This window comes from Pteronotus mesoamericanus, unplaced genomic scaffold, assembly GCF_021234165.1.
Source record: "Pteronotus mesoamericanus isolate MK-2021 breed Mesoamerican mustached bat unplaced genomic scaffold, CSHL_Meso_final contig_182, whole genome shotgun sequence".
In the NCBI taxonomy this organism is placed as follows: Eukaryota; Metazoa; Chordata; class Mammalia; order Chiroptera; family Mormoopidae; genus Pteronotus; species Pteronotus mesoamericanus.
Window position 1 is genome coordinate 32,603,414 of NW_026555078.1, and position 25,930 is coordinate 32,629,343.

Here is a 25,930-nt window from a genome sequence, read left to right on the forward strand (position 1 = left end):
CAAATGTCAAGATGCTGAAGTTGAAAAACCCTGTTACAGAAAATACTATTGAACTGAACCAAATTCTATTGATCTTGAATTTTGAGACGGCATTTCGGCACGGTTGCCCAGTCCCCGTCAGGCAGGAGCGTATAGGCGACCGAGTTCCGGCTAATTTTGAGCCGCGCCTCCCACCGTCCGCGGTCACGTGTCTGCCCGCCACGGTCGCGTTGATCAGTGGGGGTGGCTCTGCCAAGCGCCGGGGCTGGAAGGGAGGCGGCTGAGGTGCTATTCTTAAAGGGGCCCGAGGGAAGGCTAGAGGCTGCTGGCTGCCGGAAGGAAAATGGTGAGTTGCCGCCGGGGAGGGTGGGGGCCGGAGGGCTGGGCCAGCCCGCTGGGCTTTCCTGTTTGCCGGAGCCGGTCTCGACGGGCAGCGCCCAGGGTGGGCCGCCGGTCGCTTCCGCCCGGCTGCTGGCTGGTGCCCACAGCCAGAGGCTTGGCCTCTCCTTGTCCCCGCTGCTGCAGCCCCGCCTAGGGGCAACCTCCTTCAGCCAGCAGTCTCCTCCAGCCGGGCCCCGGGTAGACCACCCCCCCCGCCCTAGCGGGCTCTGGGACTGAAGTGCTATCCGTAGGGGTGGGCCATCCTCGCCAGGTCCTTCTGGATGGAGGGTTCCAGGTCCTGAACTGAAGTACTGGAGAGGCCAGGGGTCTGGCCCAGCGGAGGGATCCTCCAAACGCGGGTTTCACTACCGGGGACCGGCAGATGCCAAGCACCTTGCGCCCCGAGGCCTTTGCCAGGAGAGCTCGCTCGGGTGTTCCCATTTTATTCGGCCTCGCCGTAGCTTGTCTTCTTCCCTCAGTTTGCTTCTAAGTATCGTTGCTTTCTTCGAGTTACAGCAGTTGGAAACCTTTGACCCGAAAGTTTGGCCCTTGGTATTAAAGTGACTGTAAAGATCTTTAGTTTTACTGGGCCTATGGGGCTCCGGCTTCCTTTGGACCCTATGCTGAAAAATAAGTGGAAAATTAAGTCAGTTGCCCAAAAAGCGTCCTCTGGGTCTTTCCTATCAGGTTTTTAAATATGTAGGTCTTTAGAGACAAACAAAAGAGAAATCTCACTGACCTATCTCTGACCTCCCACTCATTTCTCAACCCACTTCCATCCAATACATGTTGTTATGGTTACTAAATCCAAGGGACTCTTCAATTCTTATCTTTCCTGACCTCTCAGCTACATTCCAGGGTGTTGACCACTCTCCTTTTTGAGACTTTCTGTTCCCTCCTGACTTCTGGGATACAGAATTCCTGTTGGCTCCCCCCTCCCCCACCTTCTTGCTTCTGATGGTACATTTTTGTCCTGTGCAGACTGTTCTCCTTCCCCGGAGCATCACATGTAGGAGTCTTAGTTTCTATCCCAATGCTTCATTTTCCATTATGTATGCTTTCTCCACCCCTTCCTACCTACAGTCACAGCTTCAATTCCTACCTATATGCACATAACTTGTGAAATTGTATCTCAGATTTTGCTTCTGAGATCTAGTCCAAATCTGTGTATCCCACTATTTAGTTAACATCCCCTGAGAAGCTTTTTTCCCTGCTGAGGTTCCTCAAAGCCACCTCAGTTTGTCCAGAATAGAACTCATTCTCTTTTCCCTCAAACCTTAATTTAGTGAAAGGTAGCACTACTTAGTCCGTTACACAAGTGAGAAATTTAGGAATCCTCTAGGTAACCCTTTGTCCTAACCCACCCCTCCCAATATGCAGTCGGTCCCTAGGTCCTTTGTAGTGATTAAAAGAGTGAGTAGGCTGGAGGTCAGGCTGCCTGGGATGATTCCTGGCTGCACTAACTAATTACACAACTTTGGGGAAGATGCTTAACTTCTCTAAACCTTGGCTTCTTGCAAAATGGTGATAATACCTCTCTCACAGGATTGTTTTGAGCATAAAGGGAGATCTACATGAAGGCCATAACACAATGTTTTTCTCACAGTGTTTAACACCTATTAACTATTATTAGCAGTACTCACCTACTTCTCTTTATCCTCATCAGCCTAAGCTGCTTTTCATCTTTCACCTGACCTAGTCTTGTCAGTTAACAAGTCTTGCTCTATTCATTCCAGCTCTCTGTCTGTCTGTTGCTTGCAAATCTGATGGTGTTCTCTTACACACCACTCCCGCCCCCACCCTTGCTTAAACACCTTAGTAGCTTTCCTTTGCTCAGAGGCTAGAAACCAAAATACTTAATGTGACCCACTGGGCCCTATATGGTCCGGCTCCTACCACCCCGTTTTGTGCCATGCTTCTGCTCCTTTGTGCTTGAGTCACATTGGCCTTTCATTATCTTTGATGTGCCGTGCTCACTTTAATCAAGGGGTCTTTGCCTAGGTAGTTTTTGTTCTTCGGGTGCTTTTTCAGGCATGCTGTTTTTCACTAGTCATAAGTTCTCATTATCCTGTGTCTCTTCTTCCCAGCTCTTATCACAGGTATAAACACGTATACTTCTTTTTTTTTTCCCCCTGATTCTTTTGATGTAGGTCTGTTCTCTACTGGACTATACTACAAGCTCCTTAGTAGTAGGTCTGTATTTTTTATTTACAGCCAGTATGCCACTTAACAAGAGGGATACATCCTGAGAAATGCGTTAGGTGATTTCATCATTGTATGAACATCATAGCATACACTTACACAAACCTAGATAGTACAGCCTACTACACATCTAGGCTATATGGTGTAACCAGCCTATGGCTCTAGGATACAAACCTATACAGCACATTACTATACTGAATACTGTAGGCAGTTGTAACACAATGGTAAGTAGTTGTGTATCTAAATATAGAAAAGGTACAGTAAAATTATGGCATAAAATAAAATGAGCTCCTCCCATAAGTGGCGTGAAAGGACCTCTGAAAATGATTCGCTGTTCACTTAACCCAGAAAACCCCGCAAATCAAGAGGTTCAAATCTTTGTGTTTACTTTAAGGACACTCATGAAACTGCCCAGGCCATCAAGGCATGCATAGCTGCAAAGCCACCAAGTATCTGAAGGATGTCACTTTGCAGAAGCAATCTGTGTTACTCCATGATTACGGTGGTGGAGTTGGTAGGTGTGCCCAGGCCAAACAGTAGGGCTGGACTCAGGGTTAGTGACCCAAAGAGAGTGCTGAATTTTTGCTGCACATGCTTAAAATGCAGAGAGTAATGCTGAGCTCAAGGATTTAGATATAGACTCACTGGTCACTGAGGACATCCAGGTGAACAAAGCTCCCAAGATGCAGTGCAGAACTTGCAGAGCTTATCAGTGGATTAACCCACAAATGAGCTCTCCCTGCTACACAGAGATGATCCTTACTGAAAAAGCAGATGATTCCTAAACCAGAAGAGGAGTTGCACAGAAGAAAAAGATATCCCAGAAGAAACCGAAGAAAAAATCTTAGAGCATGGGCATAAATTCAGAATAAAATAAATGCTAATAAAAGAAAAAAAAAAGATACAGTAGTACATCTGTATAGGGCACTTACCATGAATGGCGCTTGCAAGGACTGGGTGTTGCTTTGGGTGAGTCAGTGAGTGAGTGGTAAATGAATGTGAAGGCCTAGAATACTACTATACACTACTGTGGACTTGATAAACACTATACAGTTGGGGTCTACAAAATTTTTAAAACAACATGAAATTAAATCAAGCACAAGGGAAAATGATGCAGTCAAGAGATGCTATAAACATGAGATGTATGAAGCTGCTGCCAGCGTAAAACGGCATGCTGTTTTACAGCAAACTTATTTATGTAAGTGGAAAGAGTACACTCTAAAATGACACGGAAACTAGTAACATAGCCACTGATTATCATTATCAAGTATAATGTACTATATATAACTATGCTATGCTTGTATACAACTGGTAGTACAGTAAATTTGTTTACACTCGTATTACCAGAAGCATGTGAATAATGTGTTCTGCTATGGCTAAAACAGCACTAGGTGATAGGCGTTTTTCAGCTCCAAGATAATCTTATAGGATCACTGTTTTATATGTGGTAAGTTGTTAATTGAAATATATGTGGTGTATGATTATATATTTTATATTATTGTATCCCTCGAATTTAGCATAGTGCTGGCACTCATTAAATGTTCATTGTATGGATAAACCAATAAAGGCACACTTGGGCTCAGTTCTCCACTTAACTTTGTGTGTTAATTTATCATATAAAGTTGTTTTCAGTGTGTTACACTCAAATGCTTCTGCCAACTGTAAGCAATTAGAGCTGGTTGAGCCTGAGTCCTTTTACTGGTAGGAAAAAATTTAAGGCCTTATCGCTCTGGCCGGTGGTTCAGTTTGTTGGAGCATTGTCCCATAACCAAAAGGTTGTGGGTTTGATTCCCAGTCAGGGCACAAACCTGACTGGGTTCAGTCCCTGGGCCGGGTGCCTAGAACCCCCCCACCCCCGAAGTGCGCACGGGAGGCCACCAATCAATGCTTTTCTCTTGCATCGATGTTTCTCCCTTCCTCTCCTTCTCCCTCCCTAAAAAAATAATGAAAAAATATATCCTTGGGTGAGGATAAAATATAAGACTTAAAGAATGTTTTGGCTTTATGGTATTAAGGAGTGCAAACACAAAAAAAAGGAAAAAAAGAAAACGCAATATAAATCAAATCATATATTTTTTTCCCCACTGGGTTTCTGACCCTTAGAATGTCAGTATTACACAATCAGCTGTGGGTATCAGAGCTGGAAGATAAGAGTTTCATTATAAATTGGTCCTTGCCTAAACAAAAATCTAAAATATTTATTAGTTTCACTAGTAGGTTCTACCTTTGGTTGAGAAAAGAATGGACATTGTCATTGTCTGACTTTTATATCTTTTTTGGAAGGTAGGAGAAAAATACACTAGGGTTGAATTCTGCTTTCAGGAATCTAGCTCCATAAGACTTATCATCTCTTTCTCTAGTGACAACTAAAAGGATATCCAGATATGTCTCCTAGAGGAGCCTGATTGGATAGTACCTATGGGTGGGATGTACTTATTAACTGTATAATAGCATAAGATATATCACCTAACATATTACCTGTGTTCTGAATTTAAAGGAGAATTTAAAATCAGTAGCCGTTCCCTGCTTTAACCTATGCTTTCATTTACCCAAAAAAACATAAAAAGGCTTTTATTAAATCCTTATTTTAATATAAAATTGGAAGCCTAAACCTTTGGGTTATAATGAGACATGTATTTCGCATTGGTCCAGAACTGTTTTAATTTTCTTGAAGAAGCAGGGAGGGGGATATATATGAAAAGAAACTAAAATATGTGAACGTTATTTGGAACCTGACTCAAAACAGAGTGAAAAGGAAAACCTTAGAACAGGGAGGGAAGTTTGAACTGTATCCGAATACTTTTAAGACCAGAATTACTGTTCATTTTTTTAGGTGAGATAATGTTCTTGTCCTTATATTTTTATTGGCACATACTGTCACTTTAATGATATAGACTGAAATATTTACAGTTGAAGTGACTTCTGGCCTTTGCTGTGTGATGGTCTGTGAGGCAGTATTGAGGATGTTGGATGAAATAAGATTGTCTATGTGTTTGATAATAGTTGAAGCTGAGTGATAAGATGCATAGGGTTTCACTATGCTGTTCTCTACTTTTTTGTGTCCGAAGCTTTAAACATTTAAAAAAAAAAAAAGAATTCCATCTTCATGTTTGCAGTCAGTAATGCATTGGCACCACTAAAAGGAGAGTGCTTTTGATCATTTCCTTGCCAGGTTTCTGGAGAAGAGTCTCTAGTATTTTTTCATAATTTGTTAAAGTTTCTTTTAGTTTTTATATTTGTCTCACCTGGTTTTGCTATCATAGTCCTTAATAATTCCTTTTTCAAAATCCCTGCAGTCACCCTGACTGATGTGGCTCACTAGGTTGGGTGCCATCCCTGCAAACTGAAAGGTTGCTGGTTCGATTCTTGGTCAAGGCGCATGCCTGGGCAGTGGGCCAGGCCCCCAGTTGGGGGCATGAGAGAGGCAACTAATCAATGTTCTCTTTATTCTCTTTATGTTTCTCTCCTCTTTCTCCCTCTCTTCCAGCCTCTCTCTAAAAATAAATAAATAAAATCTTAAGAAAAAAATCCCTGCAGTCATTTAATTAAGATATAATTGTTATTGGTCTTAATAGGACTTATTTTTCATACTTCTGTTTATTTGTATATTTTTTGTAGTTGTAAGATCCCAAAATGAATCAAGGTCTTATTAATTCTAAATACAGTAAGATGATTATTCTGTTCTTTGTGCATTGTGGCAAAATATATACTTTCTAACAACAGACAGTGATCCTTGACTTTTCCTATGTCCTTTTTTTCTTCTACAGTTCTGATAAAATTACACATTGATATGTCTAGTTCCTTGAGATATTTATTAGATAAAGAGAAAGTTAAAATATACCTTATATATAAGATGAACAAATGTGTGTTGTTAATGTAGATACAAAGGTTGACAGATTCAGAAGCTCTTTGAGTGTTCATGTTTCATTTTAATGCTTTCACATAATTGGCATTTGTAGATACCTTTAAAAAGGTATATCAACATTTATGTTATAACATTTAATATACATATATTTGAAATCATGACATTTTATATGTGATTTTTTTTCTTTTCTAGAGTGAGTCTTTGGTGGTTTGTGATGTTGCTGAAGATTTAGTGGAAAAACTGAGAAAGTTTCGTTTTCGCAAAGAAACAAATAATGCTGCCATTATAAGTAAGCTAAAAGAGATTGCTCCAGTTACATGGTGTTAGTTTGTTTATATCTTACAGCTACATTGAATAAACTGAACTTAGATTTCATTCTCCCCCACCTTTGCACCCTTATTTCAAGTCTAGACTCATACTCCAGTTCCATGGAGAGTATGTGTAAGCGTCACTGACTTCTGACAATGGAATGAATGATTTGAATATTGCCTTTCCCGCTGTGTGCTTTATCTGATGTTATGCAGATTTCTTTTATATTCTTAGGTAATACTTAATATATGGGTGTAATTTAGAAAGCTAAAGGAAGGATTAGGTGGGTAAAATGTGAAAGTGTAGAGATTATGCTTAACAGAGATCATCTGGCAGATGTGAATTAATGAGGTGTGACAGCTTATCATGAATTCTGGTTCTATTACAAATAAATACTGTAACATAGAAACACAGTTATTAAAGGTGAAAATGTGTGTCAGTGCCATCTGGTCACAGAAAGGTAAAGCTATTTGAGATCATATTGTTTCTCACAGGATTTACTATGAAATTAGTGTAAAACCAAAAATGGCCAACTTTCCTGATAGAAAAGAATAGAGACATTGATTATCTAACACCATTTTTACTGAGCTTTGGATTATGTTACACATATTTGAATATAGATACCACTGCTATTTATTATTCACTTTCTCAGAATACTCACAACTGCACCATGAAATCCTGACTCTGGAGAAGGTGGGAATTTGACAGTTGTTCTATCCTGACTCCTGGTTCACTTTCCTTTTATGGTTCTAACCATGCTGCATAGACCAACCTCAGTCACAGTCACCCTTTCAGACCTTTTCTTACTGCATTTGAGTTACAAATTTCTCCATATACACAATAAGTGTGTATGGAGTTGACATAAAGTTCTAAATAAGCAAAGCAAGTAATGGGAATTATGGGTAAAAGCTTTTAAATACTGATTTCTTGAAAAGCTAAGCTAGCTAATAGACCATGAACTTAAACTGTAAATACATTTCGTATGCTTGTGTTTCTGGATGTTTTAATTTTAGATGCCATAAAAGGGGCTGAGACTCTGTGGGTGGAGTAGATTGAGGTCACATTAGAATCACAGTTTAGTGCTCGCTTTGGCAGCACATATATTAAAATTGGAATGATACAGAGAAGATTAGCACGGGCCCTGCGCAAGGATGACATGCAAATTCGTGAAACGTTCAATATTTTTAAAATGGATATAATTTTTTAAATATTTTATAATGGATCTTAACATTAGAAAGAAAGAAAGAAAGAAAGAAAGAAAACCTGTATTTAAAAAAAAAAGAAAGAAAGAAGGAAGGAACTACCTTTTGTGACAACATGGATGGAACTGGAGAATGTTATGCTAAGTGAAATAAGCCAGTTGGTGAAAGACAAATACCATATGATCTCACCTATAAGTGGACTCTATTCAACAAAATAAACCACAGGCATAGAAACACGGAGCAGACTGAAAGTGACCAGAGGGGATAGGGAAGGAGGATAACGGTGGAAAGAAGGAGAAAGGACTAGACAAAGAACATGTATCCCACGCATCCATAGGGACAATGACCCATGGACATGGGCAACAGAGTGGGAATTGACTGTGGGAGCGGGGGGTGGGGTGGGGTGGGTGGAGGAGGGCAAAGAGGGACAAATTGAGACAACTGTAATAGAGTAAACATGATTTAAACATTTTTTTAAAAATCACAGTTTACTCATACTATATTTTTATTTTAGTGAAGATTGATAAGGATAAGCGCCTGGTGGTACTGGATGAAGAGCTCGAGGTTTGTTTGATCAGCTAAATATAGTTTTATATATAGTTAAATAATTATTGCCCAAAAGATGTTATATTAGTTACAGGTAATTCTAAAATGAGTTGTACACCTTTAAATCCACGCTCATAATGCATGAAAAATGTGCTAATTATTGTGCAGTTCTTTGTCTTGCTAATTTAATCACCTTCTTTAAAACAATAGTGAACCAGTGTAACAAGTGCTAGGAGTTAGGGCTGTACGTCCAGTAATTGTAATTACAGGGTCAACTTTATAACTTGCTTCTAAATTGCTTGGCCAGTAATTGAAATCTAAAACCCTATAACCTAAATATTTAGTTCGTCAAATTAAGTAACTAATTTAGGATAAAAAGAAATGAACTACCCTCCCTGCCCCCGCTGTGCCCCACCACCGCCCCACCGGATCAGGCATGTTGTTTCTGCTGAGGGGTTGGCGAATGTCAGTATTTCCTGACAGCTGGAACATGAGCATAGGCTCCTGTGCCTCTCAGCATATTTAGTTATTAAACAGCTAAATTGGGTGGGCTGGGCTGGGCTTTCCTTAGATCAAGGGTTCAGGAATCTCAGCTTGTGTATAACTTAGTAAAATAAAATTTTATGTTGTGGTGCATGGTTACGAATTTATACCTAGTAGTAGAATGGGTGCTTGGTCTATCTCTTAAGGATATGGGTAAAAAATGTTTAAAAGTTGCTTTTCTTTGTTACGCCAGGGCATTTCACCAGATGAACTTAAAGATGAACTACCTGAACGACAACCTCGATATCCTTTTCTTAGTGCTTTAAAAAGATTTGTTTTCTTTTAGTGGTCCCTATTTCATTTATAAAGTTTATTTTTTCAACTTTTAGAAGACATATTTTAACAAAATTTTCTTCTATACCATAATCACAATCAAAATAAAATATATATGTACATATTGAACCAAGAAAAATGAAAAGTGGATGTATTGATGTGATGAATTATTTCCTTTTTAAAAATCCATTTATTATTGTGTTTATAATGAAAATGAGAAAGATTTTAAAATCTATATTAAATCCATACTTTTAATACATTTATTTTTGAGAGACTATATGATTTTATAACCTATCATGGGGCCTATTTATAAATTTGTAGAAAGATAATAATGAAGGTGTGGCCTAAATGGGTATGTTAGAAAGTTACTACTCACTAACTCCCCAGGTGTTTGTTCCAAAATTTTGTTGGTAAGTTCTTATCTTAAATAAAGCAGTAATTTAATTTCTTTAACTTGAGAAAAACCTTCATTGTGTATAGTTATAAATATCAACATGATGATGGAAGAGTTTCATATCCTCTGTGTTTTATTTTCTCCAGTCCTGTTGGTAAGTGAATTTCTTTAGTGCATATTTGTTTCTGATCTAATTAATAAACCATTTTTTAATACTGGACAAATTGTATGCTTGTTTTAAAGATGAAATGTATAGACTAAACCAAAATTGAGTTGTGTGTGCATGTGCATACACCCATGAATGCATACCTAGAAATAAGTTACTGCAAAACATCATCTCTTAGAATTTGCTTATTTTCTTAGGATAAATTCCTAGAAGTGTAATTGTTAGGTCAGATCATACACACGTTTGAAGGAATTTGAAATGTAATGACATTTTAAAATACCAAAAATACATTTTCTCCTATACTTTTTAAGTGTGAACTTTGTGTATAATCATGATATACACACACATACACATTGATCTTTAAAATAGTAGTTACCTGTAACATGCCTATCATCTTGAGAATAGTTCCAAAGTAGCTTACATTGGATATTAAAATGGCTTATTGGTATTTAGGGTATCACCAAAATTCTCACTAGTACCACCGTTCAAACCCACAGTAAAACCTCTACTCAATGAACGCTTCTCTAAATTTTATTATTTGTATCATTTATTTAGCACTTAAAATATACTGCAGTATATATTTAACTTAATAGCCAATGAGACTGTGACTGTTTTCAGGGCAGATCTCTCCACCCTGCTGACCCATCACCACCCCAAAACCGTATTTGTGTTAGACATCCATAAAATTGAACTTGATATTTTTTGACTTTATCAAAAATAAGAAAATGCTAAAAAGCTTTTAAGTGTTTGCAAGGATTTAAAAGTCAAGATCTATAGTGGTCTAGCCTCATTTATTTTTCCTGACATAAATCTTGTTTATTTGTAATTTGGCTATGACTCTTCATACGGTATGCAAGTAAGACTCTCAGAATCACACTTAGGCTGAGGTTTTTATAAACTTGAAAGTATAGGAACTCCTAAGTGTGTTATTTTTTAAAAGTAAATAATGAAAACCCATTACTTTTTCAAAACCTGTCTCTTTTTTTATACAAATCTCTTCCAGGTTGTAAGCCTGAACAACAGATGATGTATGCTGGGAGTAAGAATAAACTAGTTCAAACAGCTGAACTAACCAAGGTGATATTTACATTTCACTTGCTTTTTGAGACAATACTTTCACTTAGCATCCAGTAGTTCCTTCCCATCTGCAGTTTCACTTACCACAGTTTGTTACCCGTGATCAACCATGGTCCAGAAATATTAAATGGAAAATTCCAGAAATAAACAAGTCTTAAGTTTTAAATAGCACATGGCTCTGAGTAGCATGTTGAAATCTGCCTCCTTTCCAGGATGTGGACCCATCCCTTTGTCCAGCAAATGTGTATACAGTGTACACATATCCAGCGTCTATACCTAACCCACCTGTTAATCACTTAGTAGCTGTTTCAGTTATCAGATCACTGTCCACAGTGCTTGTACTCAGGTTACCCCTATTTTACTTAATAATTACCCCAAAGCGCAAGGGTAGTTAGTGATACTGGCAATTCAGATATGCCAAAGGGAAGCTGTAAATCGCTTCATTTAGAAAAAAGATATATATATATATAAGCATAGTATATATAGGGCTCCATACTATTTGCAGTTTTAGACAATCCAGTAGGGTCTTGGAATACTTGGAATGTATCTCCTGAGGATAAGCAGGACTATTGTACAGAGCAATAGCTAAAATCATCTGAAGAGTTAAGTATTTTTCATGCAGCTGAACACTGCCTGGCATGGGGCAGTAAATTAGTCAAAGCTTTTTGTTAGTTGAAAATAGAATGATAGAAAGCTTGAACCAAATGTGTATTTTTTGGATTGGGATTACAAATTCATCGGAAGAAACCACATTAAAAAGGTAGGCAGCTTTAGAAAAACCAGTGTAACTACTTAATCTATTAAGAGTTCTCCTCTGTGGAGAAGAAAAGCCAGTGTAACTACTTAATCTATTAAGAGTTCTTCTCTGTGGAGATGCTGTTTTAAGGACAGCATCTGTGTTTACCCCTGTGTGCTTAGTCAACCCAAGGGATGACTTTAAGTGCCCTCTGCTTTTTCCCGTTAGCCTATATGATTGTCATTGATACCACCAGCATATAGACCCTACTTTTCCTCATTTCTGCCGTAGGAATTCCCTGGAATGCTGCAGAGGCTTGGGTGTTTTACAGCAGCTCTGCTAACAGCCTGAAGTCTATTCTAATCCTGGGTTGGACCTAACATGCTGGAATTAAGACATTATAATTTACAAATTACTTTTACAAATAATCCCATTGAGCCTTTACCATAGCCTGTGAGGTTCATGGTGGTATTTCTATTCTGTAAATGGGAAAACCGAGGTTCAGAGGATGGGTGACTTGTCCATGGTTGCATAATAAATGACAGAACTAGGCTTCAAACTCACATCTGCCCTCAAATCCCATTCTGTCTGCTGTATTACATTTTCTCTCTATAGCCATTATACTTTCTGGGGCCTGTGTGTGTGCAGACTCTTGCTGGAGATTTGTAGTTGTGGACCTCTAGCCCACCTTTCTCAAAGCAATCTACAGCTAGTCCAGCATATTTTCTTTTAGCTCTTAGCTAGACTGATTTACTTGGGTTGTCTCTTTTAGTGGATGGGATTTACAAAATTGCTCACTTGTAAGAGAGTCTTGGTATTATGCCATCTTAATCTCTAAACTTTGGTAACTGAGTACTGAGTACTTAGTACTTTTAAAAAAGTGAACTACCTCCCAAATGGTCTATCCAATTTATACAAATTAAGTCATGATCAATATGAAAGGAAGGAGAATTTGGAATTTAATACTCAAATATATAATCTGATTTTTTTTAGAGTTTCGGAGTATAACATGTTTTTTTTCCTTAAGGTATTTGAAATAAGAAATACTGAAGACCTAACTGAAGAATGGTTACGTGAGAAACTTGGATTTTTCCACTAATGTGAAGTTCTGTGTTTCTAAAGTATTTATGTATTAACCTGACCATACTGGAACCAGACATAAATACTTATTTATGCCTAAAAATGCACTGTTACTTACAGTTTGTTTCCTGCAGTAAAAAAAAATTTTTCATTTGTTCAAAGTTTGGACAAAGAGGACATCATCTTCATAGTAATGAAACTTTGTAAAATGTTCCTTATATTTGTAATTGTTAGGTGGATTACTTCTCTCCAGGGACTTTTTGCACTCTTGTGACTAATTTCTATAACTTATGGTTCAGAATTTGTTACTGTTTGCAGATACCATCAGAAAGTGGGTATTATGAGAGACAACAGTTGCCTCCTTTTGACAAATACTGGATATTAGCAGTTTATATATGAAAATAGTATATTATCACTTGTCAAAAATTCGAAATTGATATGGGGTAAAAGACTTGAGCGACCCAATTTTGAGCCATGAATAATAATTTACTATAGTGTAACCTGCATTACAAGTACATTTTTCATCAATTCTATTCCTTCTATGGTTTCCTGTATCTTTGTAATCAAGTCCAGAAACGTTGTTCATCAGTCGCTTGCTGTTAAGGTCGGAGAGTTAGATTTTATAATAATTTTGACTGTTGTTATGGAAAATAGCATCTTAGGAATAGATGGGTTGTGACTAATCAAGGGCTTCATTCCTGGTTTTGTCATTTCTAGAGAGTTTTGAATCTAGGTTAATAACACCTTATTTATAAAGCACCTCTTAATGTTGTCCTGTGAAAACTAGTTATTTTAAATGTGTTAATACTGTGCCTTTGATTTATTAGCTTTAAAGTTAGTTTAAGATTTTTTCACTGCCAGTATTCCAGATTTGGTGAAATTAATACTTTTGTAAAGGGTCCAAGTAAAACAATTTTCTAATGTGTATCTGAAATTTGTAATAAAATCCACTTCGTATTTTTAAAATTCCAACTATCTGCTTGCATTGGTGAATATATGGCAGTTGAGAGTTCTAATTTTGGGTCTATCTTTAATTAGTTTTGTGCCATAGGAAAAAAATTGCTTATCTTATAACCTTGGCCATAGTTAATATTAACACTCAATAAAAATTGCATTTTATATCCTAAATTTCAGAAAGTATTCTAAATTAAACACCTGTCTTGTTAGATGATGGCATCCTTGGAATAGAGCAAGGATTCTAATATATAGTATACTTTAAAAACAAATGAGTAACTTTAACATTAATTTGACAAAAGGTCTTGAGCAAAAGACTAAATTTGGTGAGTGAATTCTTATATTAAGAATATCTTAGTGACTTCAAAACTAGCAAAGGCATTTTTTCGTGTTGGCATATTTTCTGCTCATATGTTCTTTGCATTTTTTGAGGTATTTGTGCCAACTTTAACAAAGATATAAAGATAGTTGGAATTTTCACAATATTGAATAGAGCATCTTCTGTTCCCAATGCTGTTTGGCTTCACTAATCTAGAAACAGGAAGCAATAGGAAGTTAGTTGGAGATGAGGAAGTGCTAGAGTGGGTATTTGTTTTGGTTAATGAATGGGAAGTATTCTTTATTCCAGTTTCCAGAGAGAGAGGGAAAACATCATCAGGAATTTAAAGAATTCTTTAAACAGCTATTTTGATATTGGAGAATAACGCTTATAATTCTGCAGAAATGTAAATGTAATCCAAGTGAATTTAATGTAATCCAAGAGTGCTTTTAATATTTTGAATGAAGGGAATAAGACTTATTTCAGCTGGCTCGCAGCAGTAAAAGAAACTAGTGCTGCAAGAATGTATTTTTTAAAGAGGTTCCTTATTTTTGTCTTGCACATTTTAGTTTTGAAAGTCCTCTATAATGTCAGATAATCTTGACCGCCATCCACAGAACTGTTAGTTCCCTTGTTCTGTAACACGGGCAAGTAACTGATAGACCACGGGTTTGGTTTTTGGGTTTGTTTTTTAGCTTGTCTGCTTTGTATCCGTGTTTTGCGAGACAGTAGATTGGAGGTTAAGGGATAAGAACATTTTTTTACTCTCTCTGTGTTATAGGGGGATTTACAAATCCCAGTTCGAGTGTTCTCAGACTTTTATATAAATTTCCCTTCCATCTAACCAAATTTTGCATTGTTTTTCTCAAGTACATTTCTTACTTGAGCTCCTTTTCTGTCTTCTCTCAAATAGTAACTCCAGATTTCATAATTCCAGTTTTCACATTCCTTAACTTTCTGGTACAACCATTCCCATTCAGCCTTAAATCCTAATCTTTCCTTTTTGGCAGCAGTGTTTTTCCTGGGAACCTCCCTTCACGGTCTTCTCAGTAAGCATTAGTTTTGAAATTGTTGGCCCTGAATAAGTTCTGCGTAGCATCTAATGTTGTCAAAATAGAACCAGCTAAGAATCACAGCATGTTTTTAGTATGACTGTTGTGGCAACGTAATGACATGAAGAAAACTGTTCTCAGGTTACTCTGCTGAAATTCCAAAACGTTGAGTTTTGAATAGTAATCACTCTGTTCTGGTATTGAAGCAATTGTGTTAGGAAAAAAAGTTGGTCGACTGTTTTTGTTAAATTGACTTCTAAAATAAATGTTCAAATTGTCTATTTCTAAAAAGTTTACTAAATGCCTAGGGCAGTTAAACATACTCTTGTTTAAGAGGGTGTTGCTAAATTTTTTTATTATCATTACTAAATAATCTTTGTAGCAAAATGTCTGTCAGCACTTTTCTCTCCCTTTTTATCTCCTATTTTCAGGAGTCAAACGTAGCCATAAATTGTATTCTGGTCTGTCACTTTAACTAAAAATTTCCAGTTAGAGGAGTTTATTGCCAAATTAAATTTGGCTGTCTTTATTCCCCACCCATATAGATAGTAATGAAGGTGTACTTTAAAAAATGTTTGGACTACTTTAAAACCCGAGCAGTGTCATTAATCCATAATGTGGACTAGTTAGGGATGGATAGATATTTTCATAAGAGTTTAAATGCTGATATTTCGTGGAAGAGGAGAGTAACTCATATTTTATCAGTTCGGATATTCTTAGTATGGTTGCTTTCCCTATTTGTTCAATAGACTGATGATACTGGAATCTACAGAATTTGAGCCTTTAAAACCTATGTGAAGAAGTGTCTCAAACATTTCTGGACAAATCTTATTCTGTATTTCTGGAAGAATGTAAACCTTCTAAGCCACTTAACACCGATGGTCTCAAGTTGAATATTCTTGAGAAATTTGTTTCTTCTTATACCATTCGATATTTTAAATCAGTAATCACGTTCCTATAATATTTAAAACAACTACATTAAGACTGTGATAGAAACTGTGTTGTCTTGCTTTTTTTGGAATGTAGTTCATACACATATAATTACTTGAATATTGTTTGAGATCACTAACATGCCAGGGCAGTTCCCACTGATTTTTTAGATGGTCCAATATAATCTCATTCAGGAGGCTTGAAAAATTAATGGTTTAGTCTTGTGAATTTTAACAGTTCCCTGTCACCATTTAACACAAGTAACAACTGGCACAACTTCTGAAGCTGTGGTTTCAGTCTCTGCTAGTTCATATTGCATGTTTATTTTGGACAGTCTTCTGTTAAGCATGGTGCTTGTACTGGTTTAAATAAAATGTTAACATGAAAGGACTTCTGGTTTTTCATTTTTTACTCTCCTTCTCTCCCCTTTGGAGTTACTATTACCTGCCTGGCTCAATTGTGGCATTTGTGTGAACCACACAGTTAGAGCAGTTTACTTTATCTGGAAAAACTGAGACACAAAATAAATGGGAATCACTTGGCAATGTACGATTGGGGAAGGGAAAATATAATGAGATTATAAAATTTTCTAATATTTGGTCTCATGCTAAAATTATTCATTTATAGCAGCTGGAGACTTTATTTCAAATGATGAACTTGCTTTCAAAGGAAATACTAGATGTTGGACGTGTTGTGTCTCTCCTAAGAAGTCAACATAAAGGTTCTTTATTATAGAGTATTGTTTATCACTATTAAACATCCATTGAAGACCCACCCTGCTATTATAGACTATTCAACATAGTATGTGTTTCATAGGTATCTGTTGAATGAATAAAATTTACCAAGACTTACATAGTGTTTGCCACATGTGTCCTATGATTGAGTGAATGGTGATAGTCACAGTATATGCATATTTATGGTTGTGAAAGGAGTAGTTTATGCCTTCCTATCTTGAGGAATCTCACTGGGAAAATTGACCAGAGTGAGGGAAACATATCTTCCTTATTTCTCAAATTTGGCCGTTTAGCTAATTGGCCAGCTCCTAAATTTTTTCGCCTTTCTTGCCTTTTTGCCCCTTTCACTTTTCAGCAGCAAAAAGGATCTGTAATCATTTAACCTCGCAGCATGGGCCCACCCTCTTTTGCATGAGGCCATACCCTGAGTGGATATGGTATCCCTGTACAGTATATTTTTAGCCATGTTGGGGAGCCAGTTGGATTAAGATCTTATTGCCGAGCATCAGGGAGTTTTCACACAGGTCTCTTACCATTGAGCTCTCCTAGGCTACATGAAAGCTCCTTAATGAGGTAGCCCACTTTTCCAATTACAAGGAAGAAAAAGCAGAATGCCTTGGTTGCATGCAAAAGCCACCCGTAGTGCCCAAATCCAGCGAGGTTCTGTGTGTGCGTGTGTGTGTGCGTGTGATGTCTAGTCTCCGTTATGCACACAATTAAGCATAGATTCTCTTGTCCTGGACTGGCAAGTCCATGTTTTGGTCCATACCTTACCTGTAATGCAGAAGCACATCCAAATAGGCCACAGGCCTTTGTTAGGGAGAAATGCCCCAGCATCTGCTCCTTGCTGAAGAGGCAATTCTTTAGGCAGCCGTTACTTGTCCCAAATGGATGTACCTTCCTGTCCCTAGCCTCCTCCCCACTGTTAATACACATGCTGTCTTGGGTCCAGCCCCTGCCTATGGAACCCAAGGGCAGCCAGCCTGTGTGATACTGCCTGACTGGTACCAAAAATTGAGCTGGGCTATCCCTGACTGATGCAGCTCGGTTGGTTGGGTATCGTCCAGCAAAGCGAAAGGTCACTGGTTTGATTTCTGGTCAGGGCACATGCCTAAGTTGCAGGTTGGGTCCTGATTAGGGCGCATATGAGAGGTGATCAATATTTCTCACGTCATTGTTTCCTTCTCTCCCTTCCCCTCTCTCTAAAAAATAAAAAATAAAGACCTGGGCTAGTCTATTACTATAAAGTACCTTCAATTTCTGACATTGGGAAAATGATCTCGTTCTCTTGAATGAGGCATTTAGCAGTGGGAGCTGAACTTGGAAGAAGGCCATTAGATGGAAAAGAAGCCATGTGCAACCTACTGAGCAGAGGGAAAGATGCTTCCAGCTGCAGCAGTACAGAATGAAGCAGGCAGGCAAAGATGGAATCCTGGAGTCCTAAATTGAAGAGACACTCCTGCCTGGTAGGTTCCTACTGCTAACTCTGATCCCGGGCCAGTCTTCAGAGTCTCATCCTTCTGAGGCCTAGTGGACAGCACTTTCTGGGTAACTGTGTGTCCTGTTACCAGAAACAATACATGTGGCCATGTCTGTTTATGAGCATACAAAGTGCCTAACTCTAGTGCTACCTCTGGTTTCATCTGCTCCTATTCCCTACATTTACACTAACTCCAGCCTAACTAAACCACCTTCTATACAAACATGCCCTGGGCTCCTCCTCCACCAACAGAAACACCTCTTTCCCGTGCTGCTATTGCCTGCCCAAATCAAGTTTCAAGTAGCCAAAGAACTTACATGCATGACCCACGGACATGAACAATGGTGTGGGGGTTGCCTGAGGGAGTGGGGTTGCTGGGTGGAGGGGGGCAAAGGCCCTGCCTCACTCCAGTGGTGGGGTCGGAGAAGGCACAACATAAAGGAGCAGAAAGAGACAACTGTAATAGCATAGTCAAAATAATTGTTAAAAGTCATCTCAAATACCATTTAAATCATGAAGTCTGTTTGTTGAACTAAATGTAGTACCTTCTTTAAAAATCCATGAAACTTTTACTACACAACTAATATTAGAGAATTAGGAAATACAAATAAGCAAAGGGAAGAAAAACTTTACCACCCCAAGAAATCCACTGTGACATTTTTGGTCATCTCTTTCCCTGTGTCTGGAGGAATCCCCAGGCCTCATAGTTACTCTGTTCTCTTAAGAATTATGGAACTATGTTCATTTTTTCAGGTAATAAGAATTCCAATCTAATCTAATTTCAAAACCTCAGTATCTTATTTTCTTTAAAGCTCTGTCCCTCCACCTCCCTTCCCCCCACTTCACCCCCTTTACGCGTGCTGCAGGCTGGGAAATTCCCTGTGGGGGATGGGATATGTCCTCTCCTTTATCGCCCTGCCTCACTCCAGTGGTGGGGTCGGAGAAGGCACAACATAAAGGAGCAGAAAGAGACTTACTAACCTGGGGTGGGTGCCCTCAGGGGTGTGGCCAATGTCAAATGCGAGCTTTTCCCCCCACCAAGTGCTTTTGTGGGTTCCTTGCCCATTCCCCCACTGGGACTTGAACTCTGTAGCCCTTGACTTGGCCCATACCTCCTCTGGCTGATGGCTTTACCACTGCCCCTTACAGCTCTTGGCTTCTATTGGGATAGCCAGAAAGTCTATGGTTTTCCCCCATAAAATCAAAGATACATGTTTTCATTTTCACCAATAACTTTATTGATTTGGGTATTTTGAGAATGTTGGCTGTCTCTGGCATGGTAAAATGCTGATTGTTCCAAATCAATGTTTAGATTTGATCATTATCAATTTCAACCAGTGTACCCAACTGTGGAGCATCATCTGGCAAGAAATCCCTAGCACAAAATTTCACAAACCGTTTTTGACATATTCGATCAGCACCTTCTCCATACACTGCACAAATCTTTTCTTTTTTCTTTTTGCATTTCAGTCATGTTTTTACCATTCTTGAAATAATAAAGCAGTTTCTTCCATCTTCAATATTGAAATGGCTACACAAAAATTCACCAGTTTTGATAAGTTTTTTAAAAAAATACACAGTGATATGACAGCTGTCACAATAAAAAAAAAGTTTAACAAAATTGTTTTGAATGAAGTTAAAGACAACTAAGTGCTACTAGAGCCATCTTATGGGGGGAAAAAAACCAAACAGACTTTCTGTCCAACCTAATAGTAGTCAGCTCTCTGTTATAGTCACCTTGCTTCTTCAGACTGGCACCTTGAGCAGGGTCCAGGGTCCATGTCTGGCCAACAAGAAACACGCACTTTTGCCTCGCTGCCATCAGGGAGGGTAATGTGGCTCCCACTGCCATCAACGTCAGCTGTCAGATCTGGTCCCTGCATACCTCTATGATCTCATTTTGTCATATTCTCCATATTCTCTTAGCCCATGACCCCTGAGCCATGCTGGGCTTATTTTTGTTCCTGAAGCTCACACCTTCTCACTAGCTGCAGCTTCCTCCAGGGAAGATTGCCCGCCTCCCCTCTAACCTCATATTCTTCCCGCTGGCTCCATTCTGAACTGAGCCTAAATGTTTCCTGTCACAGAGGCTTTCTCTAAACATCCATCCTAAGGTGACAACAGATTCACCATCACATCACCTGTTTTAATTCTATACACAACACTTAACCACCATCTGATATTTTTCTAATTTGTAGTCTGATGAAGGACTATCAAGTGGAAGAGTGTAACAACAATTTTTTGGTTCTTTTTCAAAAACTGCTAGCCCTGTTCTCTGTCAGACCTCTCTTTTTCTCCCTCTGATTAGAAAGCTTCCTTGATGATATACTATCTTCACAATATTTCAGTTGCATGGTTGTTAAAAGTGACTTTTCTGTTCATTTAAAAAAAAATACAATCTCATATTTGCCTCCAGCCTCTGCTTCCCCTCAGTATAGGCTGAACTCATGGCTTGAGGGAAACAGGGTGCAGGGACATGTGCCTCCAGTCCCACTCTCTTGCACTGCCCCCCTCCCTTACCCCCTGGCGTTGGGGAGGGGAGGAAGGAGGCAGAAAAGTGTTAGCTTAAGTGACTGCTCATAGAAAGTTGACTATATTCTCCTTGATTGATCATCTTCGCACACTTGCTTGTGCTGCTGGTAAGTAGTTGGTATTCTTGCACATGTTATTGCTTCTCTATTTAACACTGACTGGCTCCAAATTCCAAGAGTGGGGCAGGTATTCAAATAGTTCTTTCCTAAGAGTCATCTTTTGGATCTTTGGAGAGCTTTTCAGGGTGTCTTCACAATTACTCTTTCTACAACTTCTGTTTTGCTCAGATTAAATAATGATTATTTTTCCTTATTTTCTTAGTTTTCAATGTGTTCATTGCTATTTTTTTCCCCACATACCCCAACAGATTAGTCAAATGCCTAGCAATTTTTCCAAATACTTCAACACATAAGAAAATCTGTCAGTTCCTTTTTCCTCCTTGGAGTCTCCCTTCCCTGCTTTCCGTCCTCCCTCTAAAATCCGTACTGGATGCTCGATAAGCATGAGCCACAGTTGATGTCCTGAAACTTGCCTCGCTTGCTTCTTAGAACCCCTTGTTGGATCCCCTGCATTCTCTCTCTTGTCAACTAATAACTCATTTTGCTGAAGCTCAAGGTAAGTGGGAGGAGAGCTCTTGTATTGACTCACAGTGGATCGGTGGTTTGGCTGGTGTGCCAGATATTTTTGGTTTGCCTCTCCAGAACCACTATCTCCCCTTCTCACCCTCATCTCTGACCTACAGGAACTATATCAACTGCCTTCCTCATCTTCTGTTTTCTGCTTGAGTTCAGCCAATCTCCAGGGAGGGTGGAGAGTCAGGACAGGATACTTATTCCCTCAATCATGCCACGAGGGCTTCCTAGGCAGTCTATGGCTCTCCATTGAAAGTCACTCCTCCACTCAAGACAGCCCCCTCTCTCTGCACAACCTGCTCCTCCGAATCCTGGTAATTGCTATCTCCCCTCCTTGTCTGGGCTTCGTGATGGGGATAGCAGAGCTTTGAGAACTGTGTTATCCTTTCCCACTCTTCAGCAATAGTTCTTTATCAAATCCTCCCCAAATTATCCTAATTTAGAGTGCCATCTCTATCCTTGTATTAAATTTTAGAGTGAAAATCATTTTCCCTCAGAATTTTAAGGGCCTTGCTTCTCCTCCTAGCTTTGGTATGCTGTGAAGAGGTCTGGTGACAGTCTGACTTCACTTCTTTCGTAGATTACATTTTTTTCTTTGGAAGCTTTGGGGATCTTTTTCTTATTTCTGGTTTTGTGAAATGTCTCAGTGATGAGCCCTGGTGTGGATCTGGTTTCATTCATTGTTTAGATATTTGATGGACCATTTGAATCTGAAGATTTATATTCTTCAGGTGAAGGAAAATTCTTTTCATTATTTTCTTGATAACCTCCTCAATGTGGTTTTTTTTTGGGGGGGGGGGATTTCCCCACATCAACAATTCTTTTTTCTTTAAGGATTATTTATTTATTTATTTATTTTTAGAAAGAGGGGAAGGGAGGGACAGTGGGGAATAGAAACATCGATGGGAGAGAAACATTGAAGTTAGAGAGAAACATCAATCAGTTGCTTTCATGTATGCGCCCTGACCAGGGGCTGACCCTGCATCCCAGGCATGTGCCCAGACCTGGAATTGAACCAGTGACCTTTTGCTTTGTGAAATGAGGCCCAACCACTGAGCCAAACTGGTCAAGGCCACATCCACAATTCTTGAACATCAGCTGAGTGTCCTACAATGCAATTTAATTCTGACACTATCTACCCACAATACTATCCCACAGGGCTCCATCCCACAAGACTGCCCTCTCTTCAGGTGCTAACCACAAGCTTAGGGTGTTACCTGCGTTGTCACCTTGTGTGCCTTAAACTTACATATGTTACATGTCAATAGAGCTGAGAAAAAAACATTTTAATATACATTAGTTTGTTTTCAATCTTTCATGTATTTTAAGAAGATAATTATATATAGTATGTATCCAATTTCATGAGAAACACAATATATACATTTTTCATTAAAAGAAGAACTTCATAAACCTAATTAGATAGTTTCATGATATTTTGGGGATGCATATATTATGTTTTACTTAACAATTTCCTTATCATTTGGTATGTTGGTGGTTTCCAAAATTATTTGCTAGAGATATTTTTGTGTGAAATGCTTTTTCCATGCTTTTGATTATTTTCAAGAGGTTCATTATACTGAACTGGACTCTAGCAGCTATGGACAAAGGAGGCTGGCCAACAGTGAGTACTTTTATTTATGTAAAGTGTTGCTTAATTTGATTTACCAAAATGGTAATCTTTATTTTTAAATTTGCTTTTCCTTGATTATTAGAGAGACTTGACTATTTTATCATATGTTTTTAGTCAATACAGCTGTAAATTGTATAATCCTACCCTTTGTTCATTCATTGATTGGAGTTTTAGAATTGATTTTAGTGAGTTTCCAACATACTTATTAATCCCTTGTCATTTTTTACTGGATATTTCAGTTTCCTTTTTATTTTAATATTTTTTGTTTTAAAATTTTTATTTGTTTGCATAATTGATTTGTTGATCGTGTGTGTGTGTGTGTGTGTGTGTGTCTTGCAACTCACTGATTTTTAGTTTAGAAAGTATACCCACACCCAGAGATTTGACAAACCTATATGTTCTCTTATCATTTTATGGACAGCCTTGGATTTACATAATTATGTGATATAAAGACAGTATTTAAGTTATTCACGTACCTCATTCAACAAAGGTTTTAGCATCACCAAAATATTTTTCCCAATAATTTTGGATGCTTCCTTAAAAAAATATTAAATTTTTGTACAGACTTGGGTCTTTTTCTAGAATAGTATCCTAATACATTGATATGTTTACCAATTTTCATGCCTCAACCATAGTTACAAGTTTTGCAGCTTTATAAAATGTTTTCAAGTCTCATAAGACTGATTTGTTTTCACCTTTCTTTGTCTTCAGATATTTATGTTATTTTCATGTATTTATTCTTTAAGGTGAACTTTAAAATAATTTTTTTCCAAATTTCATTGGGATTTACGTTACAATCATGACAATTATAAATTAATTTGAGAGAAAATGACATCTTTTAAAACTTCAAGAAAAATCTTCTATTAGGTCTTTTATTTTTCTCAGTAAGGAAGTATAGTTTATTTTCATATTGGTAGCACAGACGCTTTGTTAAAGTTCCTAGGTATTCATGTTAATCGGGCTCTGTTTGTGGGATTAATTGTGAGATTACTCACGATAATGGACTGAGTGACCCACACAAGGCTGTACTGCTGAGACTCATTGAGACTGGAATACGGCTCGGGACCTTGAAGCACCCAGCTCTAGCTGTATGGACAGTTTTCTGGTTTTCACATCAAAAGCAGAAGTTTGTTGGTCCTCTGCCTTTAGGGTAGTAAAGCATTTCCTTATCTAGTTCCATGTTCCTGCTGTTGAACCACCTGGCCATTTACTTTGTTAATCTTTTCTCATTCTCACGGCTTTGGCCTACTCAAAATCAATTTGATTTCCCTCAGCCATGGCCCATCTTGGCCCTTCCTGCCTCATAGTCACGGTCACTTTATGAATTCAGATTCAGTTCCCTTTCCAACCTTTAGGCCTGTGGGTGGTAATGGCTCCTGGCTTTGCTGATTGCAGAGTGCTGCACCCTCCCTTGTTAATTTCCTTCAGCCCTGCCCACACAATTGCACCCAGTCAGGGACATTGCAATGTGGTACACAACTGGATTGGCACCTGCCCCAGGCCGGGCCGAGCCAGGACATACCCAGCTTCCAAAGGTGAGAGTCCTTGTAATGTTGGAGGTAACAGATGAAATCTCATTACTATTCCTCAATCCTGTGGCCCACTCTCAGAAATAGAATGGAGCTAGTCCAGCAGAACTGGAGGGAAATGGGTTCTTTTCAAATTACAAACTTTTTACTCAAAAAAAATTTACAAAATGTTTCTAATTACAACAGTATATAAAAATTTAAAAGTGTACAATTGAAAGATTAAGCACAAAAGAGTGTAAAATTAAAAGATTAACAAATGATAAAGCAGATACCCATGCACTTATCTTCTAGCCTGATTACCACACGTAGAAGCATCGAGAATGGGGATCAGTGCTCGCTGAATAGCACCTCAAACGCTCCAGGACTTGTACAGTATCTGCAAAAATCTGGCTTTCCTCTCTGTTGTCCAGGCTAGTGGAGTTATTAGACTCCCGACATCAGCTCCTCTGATGTTTGGGAGTATAATGAGGTGGCCCAGGATGACATGAACAGCAGATACAAATAGCAAGCAAGCAGTGAACACACTAAACTTTTGATGATTACTGATTTTTAATACTTTTCCATTTTTCTTTAGAAAACAAGCAGGCACCTGTGGGGGAAGTAGCTACTTTACTTCTTCTGAGACACGGTTTTGATCTACTCACAAATAACATGTGTTATTTATGCTTCCAACTTACTCTGGGATTCTGCTTACTTTTGGGTTTTGTTGACTGCTTTCTCTCTAGTGTTTCCCCACTTGAGGCCTTGCCCTCTGTTGCTCAGTGTCCTTGTATATCTCACATTTTTCACTCCCAGAGGGACAAAGAATCTGTGTGGTCAGCAGCGGGTATTGTCCTGGTTAGGCAGAGCATTGTCCAGCTGCTGCTTCTTAGTACCTCGTGTAGATGGGATACATTTACAAGAAGGGGGCTGAATCTCATGGTTTGACTTGGACAATTCCCTAAAACTGTTTACCACAAGACTGGATGACTGCATCTGCCCTTCACTAGATTGTGAGTTCTCCTAGATAAATAGTGCCCAATGCTATATTTTGCTATGCTTCAGTGGCCTCTAGTACTGAATAAGTCTTCTTTGACATCTTTCTCTCACCATAGTGTCCAGTCAGTCAAGTCCTCCTGAGCTTCTCTCCCAAACACTATCAGATACGTTCACTCCTTTCTCTCCCGGCTTCTACTGCTTTAGTCATAGCCACAGCCACTTTTGCCAGGATCCTTGCTGTGGGCTCCTTGCTTCCAATCTCATACTCCTCTAATCAGGGTCATTGTGCACAGCTGGGCAATTTGTGTACCACACACAGGTGGCTGCCAAGGAGGTTAGTGGACTAAAGTATACTTTGCATTCCTGTGCCCTGGTGGTGTGGATCTCTGTTTATCTGGAGAGTACCT

General features: G+C 38.7%; 1 protein-coding gene and 1 non-coding gene across 2 annotated transcripts; both read left to right on the forward strand.

Moving 5' to 3' along the window:
* Positions 1–201: 201 nt before the first annotated feature.
* GMFB (glia maturation factor beta) lies at positions 202–14,339 on the forward strand. Its single transcript, XM_054567545.1, has 7 exons — positions 202–325; positions 6,620–6,716; positions 8,453–8,502; positions 9,221–9,270; positions 9,766–9,848; positions 10,864–10,937; positions 12,701–14,339. Exons 1-7 carry the CDS (start codon positions 323–325, stop codon positions 12,770–12,772), a joined length of 429 nt encoding a protein of 142 aa, XP_054423520.1. The 5' UTR covers positions 202–322; the 3' UTR covers positions 12,773–14,339.
* On the forward strand, positions 7,816–7,922 carry LOC129066109 (U6 spliceosomal RNA). Its single transcript, XR_008528646.1, has one exon. It is a non-coding gene; the product is annotated as a U6 spliceosomal RNA (small nuclear RNA).
* Positions 14,340–25,930: the final 11,591 nt, after the last annotated feature.